Source organism: Heliangelus exortis, chromosome 1 (assembly GCF_036169615.1).
Source record: "Heliangelus exortis chromosome 1, bHelExo1.hap1, whole genome shotgun sequence".
In the NCBI taxonomy this organism is placed as follows: domain Eukaryota; kingdom Metazoa; phylum Chordata; class Aves; order Apodiformes; family Trochilidae; genus Heliangelus; species Heliangelus exortis.
The window spans coordinates 43,576,609-43,593,123 of NC_092422.1; the positions used below are offsets into that span (position 1 = coordinate 43,576,609).

The window sequence follows — 16,515 nt, forward strand, 5'->3', positions numbered from 1 at the left end:
AAGGTCAAAGATTCCCTCAATAAATGGACTGCTTGATTATTCCCACGTTTGCTTTCAATCAGCAAGACTAACCCAGGACAGTTTAGGCATAAGTACCTAATCTAATTCAAGAATTATATTCAGTGAACGAAAACATATGATGGTTACCAACTGGTTCAAGAACAAAATTTCTACAAAAAAATAAATAATAAAAATCTCCATTTACCAGCAGCCAAGTACAATCTCACATACATGCCCCAACACTCAGTCACAATATATTGATGCGCTTTAAATATGGACAAATTACTCATGTAACATAAGCCACTTTCTTCTGGCAAATTCCACACAGAGGGCTAAATATATACTGCTTGTCTTTGTATACCAAAGTATCAGACAGCTGGTGTAGGGAGGAAAATAAAAACAGCTTACATTTTTCACCAGAGAGGTAAGGGGAAAAAAATTAACAAAGCCCATGTATCAGCTATTTTTGGTTTGCAAACTAGTTAGGACTTGCACTTTTTAATTTCACTGGATGATTGATAACCAATACACACTAATGCAGTGTAGGACATCTGAATACTACTGAACTATGTAAAATAGCCCGAACACAGGATCACAGATGAAAATTAAGGGGCAAAAAGATCTCACGTTTACTCAATGCTCTGGTTTTCAACCTTTAGTAAGTTCTTAATTTATTAGTTATAACTTGTTTTTGTTGGAGAGGGTTCAGAAAAGGCTATGAGATTTTTCTAAGTGTCAGCTTAAAAATACTTACAAGTATTTCTTAAATGCCAGTTTAAGAAATGTATAAATAAAATTCAACATTAAGACCTCAAAACTTGGAGAGACATGCTCAGAACAGGAAATGATAGTTTGTTAATAAAGAAAGGTAAATCATTCTCTAGGCTTCCGGTGGGAAACTTGGCAGTGAAAGGATTTTGACCTCAGTGGAAGGTAACTGCCACAAATGACAAATCAAGCAACTTTCTTCTTACAAGCGAGGCAAATGTTTGACATAAGGCTGGACTGCATTCAGATCTATCATTCCCTGTGGTATATTATTCTACTTTTCACAAATAATCCTGCAAGATTTTTGCACTGACCGTACTAATTTTGTCTTCTTTTTTTGCCCCTCTCCCTCTCTGTGTGAAGTCACGCAAGCCTAACATTTTTTGTGAATGATTACTTATTTCCTATTTGAAGCACAAAAGCTCATCACGTATAGGATAGGTCAAGCTTTCAGTGACTATTAGTCCTAGTCTGGAATGAATTTATGCATTTTTCAATGTCCCTTTTCCTTTTCTGTTGCAAGAATGGTATATGGGACATTTGTGCACAGGCAGGAAGCAAAACTCCTGCATTATTTTCAGGTGAAGCAGTAAACAACAACAAAAAAAATACACTTCAGAATGCTATTTTAATTTTCATATTAGACTCACTGTGACTATATCACCATGAAGTTTGCAATTAGAAGTACCAGTTTTCCCAGCTCAGAACAACAAATAGGGGGAAAAATGACAAGTAGCCCAGTTTAATTTCAAACGTTAATATATTTTCTATTTTATAGTGAACATATGCATCGTTCACCCCTTATCTGCAGCAACTATGATGTCCTCATAAAAAGGGGTGATATTTGTAAGATGCCTCTTAAAATAAATATTTCTTTTTATAAAATAATAAAACTTCAAATAAATATTCTTTACACTAAACAATATGTTGAAAAAATTAGAAAATAAAGGCTGAATTTTACTGTAACTGTACAATATACAGGAAGTTCAAAGAGAAATCAGAGTCTTGTAATAGAAGGTTTCCGTAAGACAAAATACAATCTAAAAACATACTGATTGATTCACATTCTTCCGAATGTACAACATATTAGTATAATATTTTGTGACAGTGCCATGCCTTATGACACCACTTATTTTTCACAGTTGAAAATATTATTGTATATACAAAAATATAGCACATTATCTCTGGCAGAAAACAATGAAAAAAAAGGAGTCATTTGCTAATTTACAAATTTTGCAAGTACTATTCACAAACAATAGAGTTGCCTAGGAGTGTCTGTGTTGCTTTAGCTTATGCAATATGTGGGTCACAATGTACTGCATCCCTTTTTCTTTGTTTTTGTTTGTTTGTTTTGTTTTGTTTTCTGTATCCCACTAGCTGGATTCTAACAAGCGTATCAGTTAAGATGAAACACACAGAGAAAAGCATCTCACTGCAAACAGCAAAGTATCTCCCCAACCCTTCTACTACAGTGCCAAGACCATAGCAGCTTAGTTGGTTGCATATAGTTGGTTAAAATAATCCTTGTTACTTTTGTATTTCTTGCTAGCGATGCTATGTTGGTTTTTCAAAGTTTCTGGGAGGGACACTGGGAACTTTGCAGCAAACGGTGTTGGAGTGTTTACAGCGGCACCCAGGCCGATTTACCCGGTCATAACAGCCCTGGCATAACTTAAGGCAACCCTTGGCTGGTAGGTAACACCACAAGCAAGGCAGAAAGAGGGACACCACACCCATGGCCGACCATCTAGTGCAGCAATGTGACTGACTGCAGGAGCAGGGGTTGTCAGCACAGTTGTCCTCGTCATCATTAGAGCAGTGATAGAAGAGGCCCTTCACGCAGCAAACGCAAGTCCCGTAATCAACCACATTCTGGGCTGAGCAAAGACACTGCTTGTCACAAATCCAACACGATGGGAGGGTCCTTGGATAAGTGCACTCCTTACACTTACACTTTCCACAGTCCTCGCACCTGTAGCTGTGCGCTCCCAAGTCTTCTTTGCTCAGCGGTTTCAGCTCATTTGACTTGAGCTCAGACTTGGGCTGCATACGGACTATCCCGTCAGCGACTGGGCCCGAAGATGATCCCAGAAGTCTGTGTTCAGATGAATTACTGCTCGTACTTGTCCGTGTACTGCTCCGTGAACCTGTGCTGACCGTGCTGATGGATCGGGACAGAGGGACCCGAGGAGAGGTGTGTGTTTGCGTGTGCTGGATCCGGCTCAAATGGCGATGCTCAGGCAAGCCATGGGGCCTTTCATTTTTGGGTTGGGTCGCTAGCCGAGGAGTGGACTTGACCCCTGGCCGTGGAGCCACTGTAGGTCCCTCCGTGTACTCATTCGTGTTTCGGATGGCTCTGATCTGGTCCAAGGACAAGACATGAACCTGATGCATCAGGACATCCCGCAGGTCGGGCTCCCCGTGCGGTCTCCCGCTGTCACGCCGAGCCTGTAGCAAGGCCTGCGACCCGCTGCCGTGCTGAGCTCTCGTCTCCATCAGTGCCCAGAAGCGTGCTCACCCCGGCAGGCTTAGAACACATCTGAAATCCTGGAGCAACAAAGAGAGGATTCACTATTGCAACACATCTCATGCTCTTCCCCAGCAGGCCTTCAAAGCCCGCAGGATCGCACAGCACTGCACACGATCAATAAATGCATCAGCCATTGAAAAAAAAAGGGAGTCATATTTGGGGCGGAGTGTAGGTGCCTGTCAGCTGAATGCACCTCCCTTGGCCCATTCTGCCTATCCCTGTGGAGAGCTCAAAGGGATTCTGTTCTAGGTCCATGCATCTTAACTTACAGAAAGTCTAGGTATTATGCCTGCTTAACTACAGCTTCCCAGGCCATCTTCTGGTTAGACCATGGCCTTTACAGTGATTACAGTTCAGTCACTTGAAGTGATTCTTCACATCAGGCTACTGAAAAACTTACATTAAAAATAAATAAATAAATAAAGCCCACAAGTATTTAGCAAGTGTAATGTGACCTGCTGATGACAGACATATAATTCTCCAATTTTGTTTAAAACTGGATAATATTTTGGTAGGCTAGTCTCTTTACACATTAAACTTTACATGATGTAAATAGGAAATTTTAGTTTAATACCAATGGTACCAAGAAAAACACTAAATAGCAATAAAATGTTTGAGGTTAGACATTAAATGACTTAGTGCTACCAAAAACTTCAACAGCACAAGTAAAAATATCTCTCTCCAGTATTTAAGTGTCATACTTGGGTACACCACTGCAATTGTTATTTTAAGGCTCAATACTACAAAAGCAATGCTACCACAGCTTTATTTCTTAAAAACATGCAAAAAATTCCATAGACGTTTCAAATTGTAAATATTACCAAGAGTGGCTTGTGGGATAGAGGCATGCTTAATATAATCAAACAATGCCAGCATCGAATAATTCTACTTGGTTGTGAAAATTACTTTAAAGGATCATTAACTACAAAGTAGAAATGCAGACTTAAGAATTTAAATGGAAATCCAGTAAAAGACCCAGAAGATGAGAACTTGTAAATAACTAACTTCCATACTCAGATATGCAAAAGTTTCAAGTACTGCCCTCCAAATTAGTTAATATTTGTTTTGCCTTTATCATATCTTTAGGTGGGTCCAAAATCCAATTACCTACACAAAAATCCAGAACAATATTTTACAATTAAAACCCAAGCAGGAACCAAGCTTCTTACAAGGACTACACAATGTCTTCAATTATACCTAGAAAGAGCACCACAGCGTTACTCTGTACACATCAGTTACCAACAATAATACTATACTGCAGTATAATAAAATATGGCCAAACAGTTTAACAATGAATATCTCAAGACTCTGTCTGTATTCTAGCAGCAGTGGAAAACATTTAACCTTTTAACTACTGGCTGCCTCCCCTCAAGTGCTTCTTCTTAAAAAAAAACCAAAATTAAATAAATAAAAAAATAATAAAATCCAACTTTCAAGACTGACCACCTGTTTTAAATGTTGTCAAGTCCTGGTTTGGGGCACAGAGTGTATGTCATGGTGCATGTTGTGTCTCCCTCCCAAAATAATAAAAAATTATTGCAAAATTATCTTAAAGCACTGCTTAGTTTTCTTCAAATTAAAACCTTTGCTATATAAAAAGTTTCAACCGAAACACCTAAAGTTTTCCCCATCTGAAACTATCCAAAGATTAAAAAGAAAAAAACCAAAACCAAAAAAACCCCAAAAAGAAATCAAACAAAAGAAATAGAAAAAAATACTTTCCCCATCCTTGAGATGAACTAGCAGCCCTGCCTGCCCTCCACGTCCAGATTGCAGCCAGACTCAAGACAGCCGAGAAGACACACCGAACCAAACCCTGCCTCTCCAGCAATGACAACCCAGTGCAAAAGCAAAGCTGACCCTGACCTGCCGGGCCTTCCGACCACACCGGGCTCGGCGGTGGAGACCCCCTCAGACGCCAAGGTGGGACCCGCTGGAGGAGAAGCCTGCGCGCTTTGCCCCCTTCCTCTTTCCAGGCTCCTCCATCCCGGGGGCAGCGGGGGCGCGCAGCAGGTGGGCGGCGGCAGCAGCCCCTCGCCGGTAGCCCCTCGCCCGGGGGAGCGCGGCCGCAGGCGCCGCCAACAGCCCCGCAAGTGCAGACAACCTGGAGATAACCGGGAGACATCCTCTGGGCTGGGAAGTGGGAGGGGGCTGCCGCAGTCGCCTTATCGGGAAAGTCAAACCCATGTTTCCTTTTAACTCTTCCCCCTTGCCCTCCCCCGAAAGATGCTAAAGAAGCCTTCCCCTCCCGGGTAGTGCAAGGCGCCCTGCAGACGGTTCGAGACACCTCCGGGACAGCCCGGGCAAAAGGCTGATTACCCCCTCTCGCCTTGCCATAAGCACCCATTCAGCTTCACAAAGCCAGCCGCTGGAAAAGCTCCTCTTTATTTTACACATATTCTGCAAATTGCTTGAACTTCAGTCCGCCCCCCTCCGCCTCAGCCCGAAGGTACCCAGAAGGCATTGTCAGCAGGACACCGGTCCCAGCCGGGCGATCCCTCCTTGTTCACCCCTCGATGGATCCGCTAACAGGACAAGCTGCTCAGCTCCAGCACATTTGCTCGCAAACATACATTTGCCTGAAAACTATGACGGGAAAGCACGTCTCTCGCCTCCTTTGATCCAGCATTTCTCCCCTTCCTATCCACCACGAACAGAGAAGCAGCATTTGCCTTTTTGTGTGTGCCTGTGTGTGATAACACGATTCCCCACTTCCAAAAGCCAAAGTCCACTCTCGCAAAGCTCAAGTGCCATGATTGCTAACTTTTCCTAGCTGGGATTGGCAAAAGGGCGAACAAGGGGGGCGGGTTTCGCGTTCTCTCGGCACATTTGGGGAAGTTTAAAACGCAAGGGGCTTCTTGCGTGCTGTGGAAAAAAACCGTGTCTTGCTGGCAAGGAGTAGGAAAGCCTAAGGGGGAGAAGTCCTCTGCCCGTGAATTTCTGTTTTGTGTCCGGAGCCTGTGCAAGGCACCCCCACCCCCATCCCCACCGCACACACACCAACCACCTCCTCTTCTTTCAAAGTGCTTTGAAACCCCCATTAAGGGCCGAGTGTGTGATCAGACTATGGATTAGGGCAAAAGGGACTTTACCATCGGGGTGGGGCAAACTGACACACAAACAGCTTGCTAAAAAAAACAGCAGGTTTTTGTTGTTGTTATTTTAGTTTTAGGGGGTTTGGGGTTTTTTTGTTGGTGTTGTTGCTTTTCTTGGGGGGGCAGGGAGGGTTTCGTGGTGTTTCAAAGTCAACCCACCGAAGGGAAAAAAAAAAAAGCAAAAACAAAAATTAAGGCTTTCATTCCCCTCCAAACATGCCCTCTGCATAAAAGAACCTGGGGGATAACTTTCCTCGTCTTAAGGACTGAATTAATTTAATCACACGAGAACTATATATGTGTATATATACACACACACACGTATATATTTATACCAGGCGTGCACCCACTTCCGAATTGCACGGATCACCCGACGCCACTACAGATGGGCGTCAATCACGAACTAAAAGGCGGCTTGCCCGTTCTGCCCCAAGACGGGGGAACAAACAGCCCCGGCGCTCGCCAACCCCGCAGCGCCCTCCCTTCACTCCCCCACCACCCCCCCCAGGGCCTGTCGGAAACCCACGCGTGCCCGGCAAGGCAGGAGCGTGCAGGACCTCCCGTGCCCGGCTGCCCTGAGCAGCCAGAACACGCCGAAGTCGGTGTGTCGTGTCCGGTGTCCCCCTCCCGCCCGCTCGCAGCCCCCGCAGGCATACCTCCGCGCCCGCGAAGCCCTCCGCCCCCCGCGCAGCCTTCCGCCCCCCGCGCCCCCCGAGGCACCCCGGCGGGGCGCAAACGCGACGTAGCCCGCAAACCCCAGCGGAGTTTTCCCCCCACCACCACCCCCCTCCCTCGAGAGAAACCGCTCTGAAATCCCACCTCCGGCTCCTCTCTGGGAAAGGAAGGAGAGGGGAAGGGGGGAGAGGGAGAACCTGTACGAATGGAAAAGGGATCGGCCTTAAACATTTCCACGAGTTTTCTTGGAGCAACCAAGGCGGAGGGGGGGGGTACTGAAAAGCTTGTTTTGCAAAGAAGGAAAAGGCTCTCACCGTGATCGCGGCGCTGCACCAAACCCCTCTCTCTCTTGTATTTTCTTCTTCCTGCGGTTTGCAAATAAATCCAGCCCTAAAGCAAAAAAAAATTCTTTTCCAAACTCTGCTTTGGTCCAACTTGCAAATTAGAGTAAGAATGATCACCACGTAAAAAAGTGCAGAGCAAAGTTAGGTCCCTCTCCCCAGATCGATTATAAATACGTCTGTGCGCGTATATACTATAATAATAAGAAAAACACCTCTCCGGTTCGGGGTGGGTTTCCTTTGCTCCTAAAAAGAAATCAAGTCTCTCTCACACACACTTTCCTTTTTTTTCCTCAATGAACAGGAGGCCGAATCGCCAATACCAAGTCACTTTTTTTGTTGTTGTTGCAAATGATCAAGAGGAAGGGGAAAGCCAAAGAAAACAAAATAAAAGTGGATCTAAAATAAAATCCCAAAGCCTTCTTCCACTGAACTCCTCCAAAAAAACAGCTTGTGCTTGTAGCCGTTCTGCTGAGAAGCTGCTTGCTGCAAGCTCCTCTCCCCTCTCTCCCTCTAGCTTTCTCGCTCCCTCTGCGAGCGTGTGTGTGTTGCAGGCAGCTCTGTGGTTTGCAATCGCGGGGGGGTGGGGGGTGTTTTGGGAGCGCAGCGGATTTGTGGTGGTGGTTGTTGTTGTGTGTTTGGAGGAGGTGGAGGAGGAGGAGGAGGAAGATTTGAGATCTGAGCTGTAGGGGCTCGGCGTTTTTCTGCTCGCTCGCTCTCTCCCTCTCTCTCTTTTTCTTTCCGGAGGAGGTAGGGTGATCTCTCTGCAAAAGCAGCAGTAAATGGCGTCATGTGGATCTGAGGAGGAACAGAGCAGTTGTTGTCCCAGAGGATATATCGCATCCGGTCCCAGCTCATTGGCTCTGCGGGGCTACATTCACTGGCGCTCCCAGCGCCCTGCCAGCACTCTGAGCTGCGGGAGGCATTCAAAAGGGCAGCACTGCCGCCGCCCCGGCCCCGGCCCCGGCCGCGGCGCTCCCCGGCCCTGCGCGGAGTTGCGCGGGAGCGGCGGAGGTTGCGGGGGCGGTGGGGTCCCCCGCTCCCGGGGCCTCTCCGCCGTCTCCTGTTTTCGCACAGGAGGCTGCTCCGTGCGCGGTCACACGACGCTCGGGGTTGCTTTTGTGCTCGTTTATTTACTCAGAGGCAGGCAGCGATAGGATTGCAGGGGAGCCCAGGGGAGCTGGCTTCTCCCGAGGAGGAAGGCGCGCTCTGCCAGCCGCTGCGAGCTTTCGGGAGACCCATTTCCAGGTGCTTCCCCTTCCTCCCCCCCACACGCTCCCCTCCCAGTGTTTTTTTAACCGAGTGAAATAAAAGTTTACACTTTCTGTCCCGTCATCGTCCCCCCCACCCCCTTTCCTTCCCCACCACTTTTCAGTAGGCAGGAGGAAAGTTGGTTACTTGGGGCATTGTCCCGTGGATTATCGCGATCGGGCGCCGCGGGGAGCGCGCCCGTGGCCGGGCGGGAGCGCGGAGCGGGGCCCGCGGGGCGCGGAGCAGCAGCCCGGGCGCCGCGGGGGGAGGGGGCGACGGGACGGGCCGCTGACAGCGCGCCGCGGTGCTTTCCGCGCCTCGGGCGGCTGCAGGAATTGCGCCGTCCCGGGCAGCAGCGGAGACTCCCGCCTGTGGGGAGGGCTTTTTCTTTTTTCTTTTTCTTTTTCTCTCTCTCTTTTTTTTTTTTTTTTTTTTTTTTTTTTTTTTTTTTTTTTTGAGAGAGAGAGAGAAAATGAAAAAAAAAATACCACCAAAAAAAACCCCAACCCAACAAAAGCAAAAGAAAAAAAAAACAACAAACCAAGCACAGCACAAAACTTTGTTTAATTAATTCCCAGTTGTGTGGGGGACACGGTCTGCGAGCAGCTTTCAAACGTGACTGTTTGTCTTCTGGGCGTTTCCTGACACGGCCGCTGCTCGGTTCTTTTTGTAGGAGCTGAAATCACCAACGGGGTCACTGTCGCTGGGCCCGGGTATCTTGCTCTTACATGTATCTTTAAGCGCGCGAAGCAGCTTCTCCACGTAGGCATGCACCGAGCACGGATATACCCGTACCACGTGTGCCGCTGCTTAAAATATGCAAGATGTGTAAGGCAGTAATGCAGTGCATTATTTACATGGAAAATCCTCTGTGCAAAAACCCCACCAGCCCTTTTTACTGCTTGAGGCAATTTTGCAGGAACTTCCTCTTCTACACCTGCTAGTCATCCCTTTTTGAAGGGGGTGGTCATTCGCAATAAAAACATGGAAATAAAAGGATCAGTGTTTTACGTGGACGGCCTTCAGGTTTCCATAATTCTATAAGCCAGTATTCAATCGTTGACAATCATAGAATCATAGATGGGTTTGGGTGGAAAGGGACCTTAAAGACCATCTAGTTCCAACCACACTACCATGAGCAGGGACACATTCCACTAGACCAGGTTGCTCCATTCAACCTGGCCTTGAACACTTCCAGAGAGGGCAGCACCCACAACAATAATACTCTGAACCTGGAAATTATTTTCCATAGTAAGGTTAAGCCCGAGTTACATGGCTCTAACTTCTTTCCTCCTTTGTGGGCACCACCAGCCCCGGTCCTGCACAAAACTGCCGCCTCCTCGGCGGGGACGGTGCTCGGGGCGCTGGCGCCCGTCCCGTCCCCACCCTCCTGGCCCCCCAGCAGCCGCAGACGGAGAGAAATGCCCGCCGGGGCGAGGGCACCTCCGCTGCCAGAGCCGCAGCCCCCGCGGGGCTGGGTTTCTTTCGGGGCTCCCGGTGCGCGGAGGCGGCGGCGCGGCCGCTTTCCCCGCCAGGGGGAGCGCGAAGCCGGGGCGGGGGGTGCAGGGGGAAGGAGGCCCGGAGGCACCCGCCGGAGGCTTTGCTGAGGCAGCAGCCCCTGCGTCAGGCAGCGGCCTTCGTGGGCAGGGAAAGGGCGGGAGGAAGCCCACGGGTCTTCCCATGTGCTTCCCCCATGGGAAAGGGGCACCCGGAGCCGGGCATCCTCAGGAGTGTGCCCGATGTGCTGGCTGCGGGTTCGGTGTCATCAAGGAAAACCCTGGGATTCAGGCGTGAGGGACGAGCCTAAACCCGGGAAAAAGAAGACACGATCCTCATCTACGTCACTCTGGAAAGAGAATAATCACTTCCTCCCACAGGAGCAAAGTCAAAAATAGGTGAAGAACACTTCGTGCAAGTCTATACACATGGGAAAACTCTGGTAGATTGTTTATCAGTGTTATACTGAGCGTATAAATAGTTCCTAAACTGAGAAGTTCATAGGATCATATTCAAATCTGTCGTTCAGTAACTGCAAACAGCAGTTTATATGCCAATTGTCAAGTACAGGTGAGTATACACTTTATTTAGCTAGTGGTCCCAAAGATAGATATGAAAACGGTGAAGCTGTTTTTATTCACAGAGCCAGTCATGTGTGCAAAATGGTGAAGTGTAGATGTCTTATAGCAAAAAAACCCCAAATCAACAAAATAATCCCACGCATACACCATCCTAGTAGTGCTGAGTTTGAAAGAGGTGCACCAAACCTGCAGAGGTTTTTCCACAAACCTAACTTGTACATAGGTAGTCAATCACTAGTGTACGAACACTAAAAATTAAGTGCGCTTTTGTTTGCTTGTTTTCCAGTTTGAACCTCAAAGCTGAATTCTCAGGCCTTTTATTTGATGATTCCTTGTAACTAGATTTTACAGGGTTACATGTTTCGCTCACATTTTTTGTCACGGATCGTGGCTTAATGCCTGTGACTATGTTTCCCCTAGTGGTGGCTCCAACCACTGCATGATCTTTTTTTTTTTTTTTTTTTTTTTTTTTTTAATTATTATTTTTTTTTGCTTTTAACCGAAGTAGATCTTGGGGGGTTTTTTTGGAGATGAAGGTCTTCACTTCAATCTCAGCAGAGTAATGTAGTTGTTGTGTGTACATGTATATGTGTACACACACATATATACATAAGTTTATATACACATACGTATGTGTGTGTGCATGATATATTAGAATAGTAGCAATTCCAGTGACTTCAGGTGAAGGAGGTCTGTGACATGAGACATGAGACTCTTCTGAAATACTTGAAACTTTCCTGCAACATCTCCAAGTTCTTCCAAATTTTACTTGGTTTACTTTTCAGATCCAGGACTTGAAAACAAGTTTTCCTGTTGTGTATAATAAAAGGAAGTTCATTTATAAGATACAGCTTCTCAGAAGGGAATGAAAGTGCAGTACATTTCGCTGACTTTCAGAACATTTTGTGCATTATCTCATGAGTTCATGTGGTGATACAGGAGTATCGATTCTAGAAGAACTAAGTTTGGCTGCACACTGCTTTTAATGCCCACTATTTCCTTAGAAACTTAAACCTTTAATTGATTGTCTTTCATGTTTGTAACTCTGAAAAAGATAATGTACATAAGGGAATTGTAGGATTTTTTAATTTTTTTTTTAAACTGTGATTAGCTGTGAAGCTTTTTGCCTACTAATATTTCATTGAGATTCTCTGCACAGACAAGGACACTTAGATATATAATAGAAACAGAGGAGTCAAACTAACTGTTCTGTGAACAGATGGACATTTTTTATGAAGAAAAGTAGGCCCCTGACTCTGTACAATTGAGTTCTGATTTAGTGATTTTCATTGTAGGTTACTGAACAAAATCTCAGAATTCCTTAAGAGCAAAGGCTGCTTAAGAACCCACTGTGGTGGGACAAGGAGTAGCACTGTTAAATGTGAAAAAGCAGAATAAATACCTGTTCCTCTGACTGGGAATACACATGGTCTGCAGCTGCTGGGATTTGGTCTCCTTCTTCTAGTAATGCTCAAATCTTCTGGGATTAAACTTATGACTGTTAATCAGATCTAGCTAATGATTGCCACCTTCATTAAAGGTGATATAGGCCAGATCCTGTGTAACTTTATGCCACCTGATGACTGGCCCAGTATGTAGAAGGACAGTTGCCAGAAGAATATTTTCTTGCTAAATATCAAATATACTTATCTAAACTTAAAAAATAAACAAATCCCTTTCCTGGTCCTTCTGAAGTTATACTAAAGAATATGTACATTTAGTATTTATAATGCAGAACTTTTGCATATAAATTGTTCTAATATAGCTACTATGCTCTTTGATGTGCCGTTCAATGTTATTTGGTTATATTTGTGTCCTTGATAAAATCAGCATTGGTTTTTTGGAATTCAGCTTTATAAACCTTTCCAGCTTATACAATACATTTTGTAATTAGTCCTCTCTCCTCAGCTTTGAGACCAAATGTTCAAAAGTGAGACAATTTGGCACAGAGAGGACTAAGTGCAGTTTATTTGCTAAACTGGTATTATATCAGACCTTTTGTGGTGTATTTGTTTGTCCTAGGATTTTCCTCCTAACATTTTGAACAGCTTTGGTAGGAGTAATCACAAGAATGACAGCACAGGAAAGCCATGTCTGTCAGTGTTTTAAACACTTCACTCTCTACCCTCATTTCAATTAGAGACTAGATAACCATGGGCTTGACTATACTAGAATTTTATGCAAAATTAACTGTTTGCCTATTAAAATGTTAGTAAGTAGGTGCTACTTTGGAAATTCCCAAAATATTTTGTAGCAAGATACAGACATTGACCTGGGATTAACAGAAAGAATGGAAGAGGTCAATGTTAGCAGTTACACCAAATTTGGTAACAAGAAGGTTTTATGAAGACACTTATCACACCTCTACTGTGGTTTGCAGAAGCAGTTTTCAAACTCCTTTAGTTTTTGCTCTTTTTCTATGCTTTGGAGGAAGAAAAAAAAAAAGTCACAAGGGAATTTCAGACTTTTGAGAAAATTATAAATTATAAGACCTCCCATTTAGAAGCAGTCCATAGGAATCCACAGATCACAATTAGAAAACCACTGATGTAGAGATACCCAAACTAGCTCTAAACTGAAATGTAGTGGAAAGGTAAATTAATATCTTGAGTACTGTAAGCAGTGTAGCTGGAAGGGCACAAATGCCTGCACTTCTTGGACGTGTGGGGAAGCTTGCATGGGTCTCCATGCTCTGATGGCTACTGTGCTCCCATAGGTAACCATAAGGTATCTTTCTTTCTTCATTAGTAGCTTGGGTTCAAACAAGTCTCTAGGAGGGATTAGCAATTGGTGGCATAAGACTTGCAAGCCAGCCAAGGGATATATACAAGTAAGATTTACAGATTTGCTGCAAACTAAAGCAAGGAGGTTGAGCAATTGTTAAAAATTGTATCATCTTTCTCCCACGTGCTGAGATTATTTTTTTTCCCAGTTGTGAAATTCTTGTCTTCATCCGAGTGCTACACAAGAGTGTCCTGAAAGCAGAGGTGATGTGTGCCACACAGAATTGTTTCCTAGAGATGAATGGATTTTGCACAAAAAGGAAATAAGAAACAGTGTTTCCTCATAATTTATCTGAAAATCAGAACACAACAGTTACTTAATATTCGTTCTGCATTGCACTGTCTTCACTCTCCTGATAATAATGCTAATCTCAACACCAATAATCAAAATTGTAACTTCTGTATCCTGATTTTACCTTTAGGTCTTGAAACAGCTTACAAAAGGTGTTGCTATGTCCATTTTATAGGTGGGAAAACCCAGGCATGGAAAAAATAAGTAATTTGTCTGAAAAGCAAGAACTAGGAGTCTCAGGTCTTGGTCTAATTTCTCCACTGTGTACATGCTACTTCTTCCCATGGAGACCCAAGGTGTTGTCTTTACTTGTGGGCTCCAGGGTCTTTCTTCATAACTAAAATTTCAGCATCTGTGTCTAATAGAATCAGAACACCTTAAAAGAGAGTAGAAACTGCTCGATAATTACACTTATCTCACTTAGACAGAAAAGAGGACAAAATGTTTGATTATCTAAACAGGGTTATCTCTGAAGGAGCATCCACTCCCACTACTTGATTAAAGAGTTCCTCTAAACTTCCATCTCTGAATCAGGTGTAGTTACTCCTATCTTATTTGTGGTTTTGTAATCATCTTTTCTTGTATTTTAAGCAGGTCTATCTCTTTCAAAAGGTCCCGAGAGACAAAGGCAGAAATTAAGTGAGAAGGGGAATTTCTGAGCTGTTCCTGCTAAGCAGGCCCCTGACACCTTCTGGAGCTCAAGTGAAAATCTACAGTGCTCCAGGTTTCAGAGGGAATCTGGTGGCCCAGAGTGGCTCCCAGGATGGTGTCCCAATTAATGAAAGCTAAAGGAAGTGCTGAAAATTGTGTTACAAACATACACAATAAATCCACCACACCTGACAGAATGAGCTTGCAAAATAAGCCCACTGGATGACCTTTTTCATTCTTGAGCTTAAATGTTTAAGTAATTTAAAGTATTTTCAGGTTTTTTATTGTTTATTGCTTGCAACACAATTCAGACATAAATTTTATCAACTTCTGATGGTTTACATGCAATCAAAGCAATTACGTTTTCCCAGCTATGTGCTGTTTAATTTTTATTTTCTCTTTTAGCTCTTCTAGGTTTGCTTTCTCCACAGAGACACAAATTACAAAGTCTGTCATAGCTAAGCACATTTCTTTTAATGCCTTATTCAAAATCCCACCCCAGACAATAGACATAAACGACCTTTATTAAGTTTAAGAGCTTTTGCATTAGGTAAAGTTTGAATTTTGAGAAGACACACTCTTCATAGTTGGGGAATATGTACATTTATCCAGCCAGTGTAAAATTCTGTGTAGTGATGGTAGGTGCTGGGCCGCAGCCTGGGATAGCTTTGGTGCTTTCACGTTTTGTCAAAGCTAGAGCTTAAACAGCAAAGGCAAAATCTTCATTCAATCCAGCTTCGAATCCAAGTTTTTTTCCGTGGTAAAAAGGAATAGGAGAGCGTTTTCTCTGTGGTGTGGGGGCGGCAGGAGGGAAGAAAGCTCCCTTTTGCGGAGACCTTCTCGGTTTTAGCATTGCAGAAGCCGACTCCGAGGGCAACTTAATGAAATACAAGCAGGAATTTCCTCAGCTCTCCTTCCTGCTTCTATCTGTGCCTGTCTCACCTTTTGAGAACCTGATTTGTATTTGTATACATGTGTGTGATCCCGATTTCATTGTTTGCCTTTTCACACAGGCACTTTCACCTACATCTCTCTCCCCCCCCACACCCCCTCCCTCGTTTCCCTCCCTTCCTCTCATTTGGCAGCCAGTTGGGCTTCTTCCTGCCTTGAATACCACATTCCCTGGTTATTCAAGCTCAGTCATTAGCACCCTGTCCCCCTACTGAAATTATGAATGAAAAGCCTTGTTGTTCTTTACAAATAACTCGGGCTTCCTCAGTCAGTCAAATTCAAATGGAAGTGACTGCCAGACAAAGCGCCTGTATGATGGACAGTCCTCTCAGCAAGTGATCAAAGCATACAGGAAGTTTTTAAAGGCACAATATAGGTAGAGCGGCCTGGGCGTTCCCCCCCGGGTGCGGGCTGGGCAGCGGGGATGGGGAAGGAGGCTCGAAGGGTGTGTGTGGGGGGGGAGCATGAAGGGGGCTGCCGGAGATTTTTTTTTGAGGGGGGGTGGTGTGCAGCTCCCTGCACGGAGCCCCCTTCGCCCCTTCAGGGATGGCCATGACGACACCTCCTACACCTTTGCCCGACGGAGTCGGAGCCGGGGCCGAAGCCGGAGCCGGAGCCTGTGCCGGCACCGTCGCGTCCCGGCGCTGAATGCCGCGGGGGTCGCGGGCCCCGAGCGGCACAACCCCCCGCGGCCGGGGCGCATTGTCGGCGGCCCCCTTTTCACCACGGGGGAAAAGGTAATTGACAGCCCTATTGTCCGCCCCGGCCCCCCGCCGCTTTAAAACACTCCGGGGCCCCAGTCACACGTTGTCAATAAGAGCTGTCGGAGGTGACGAGTGAAGAAGGGCTGTTCAGGAAACAGTTTGAGCCCTTCAAGTGGACAGGCCTCAGTGACTTCTCCGGCACTCTGGCTGCCACAGGCAGCCCCTTCAAAAATAACCTTAAAGCAATAAATCAAACATGTTTCCTGCACTATACAAGGAACAGCTGGTTATTTTTCCTCACTTCCCTCCCACCCCCTCCTCCCACCCCCTCCTTTTTTTTTTTTTTTTTTTTTTCTTTCCCCAAACCTAAAAATTATTTAAGCACGGGAAATCAAG

The 16,515-nt window shown here is 45.3% G+C and overlaps 1 protein-coding gene across 4 annotated transcripts; it reads right to left on the reverse strand.

Moving 5' to 3' along the window:
• Positions 1 to 1,509: 1,509 nt before the first annotated feature.
• SPRY2 (sprouty RTK signaling antagonist 2) lies at positions 1,510 to 8,210 on the reverse strand. Of its 4 annotated transcripts, XM_071741619.1 has the most exons (3): positions 7,625 to 8,122; positions 7,383 to 7,458; positions 1,510 to 3,315 (listed from the first exon to the last, which is right to left on the reverse strand). In XM_071741619.1, exon 3 carries the CDS (start codon positions 3,262 to 3,264, stop codon positions 2,323 to 2,325), a length of 942 nt encoding a protein of 313 aa, XP_071597720.1. In that variant the 5' UTR covers positions 3,265 to 3,315; positions 7,383 to 7,458; positions 7,625 to 8,122; the 3' UTR covers positions 1,510 to 2,322. The 4 variants fall into 4 exon arrangements, with proteins under 4 accessions (XP_071597720.1, XP_071597710.1, XP_071597738.1 ...); XM_071741609.1 differs by having other exon boundaries at positions 7,383 to 8,210; XM_071741637.1 differs by lacking the exons at positions 7,383 to 7,458; positions 7,625 to 8,122 and adding an exon at positions 7,213 to 7,317.
• Between the last annotated feature and the right edge of the window lie 8,305 nt (positions 8,211 to 16,515).

Coding starts and splice junctions, on each gene's coding strand:
- SPRY2 (XM_071741609.1), bottom strand. CDS start 3,264: ATGGAGACGAGAGCTCAGCACGGCAGCGGGTCGCAGGCCTTGCTACAG.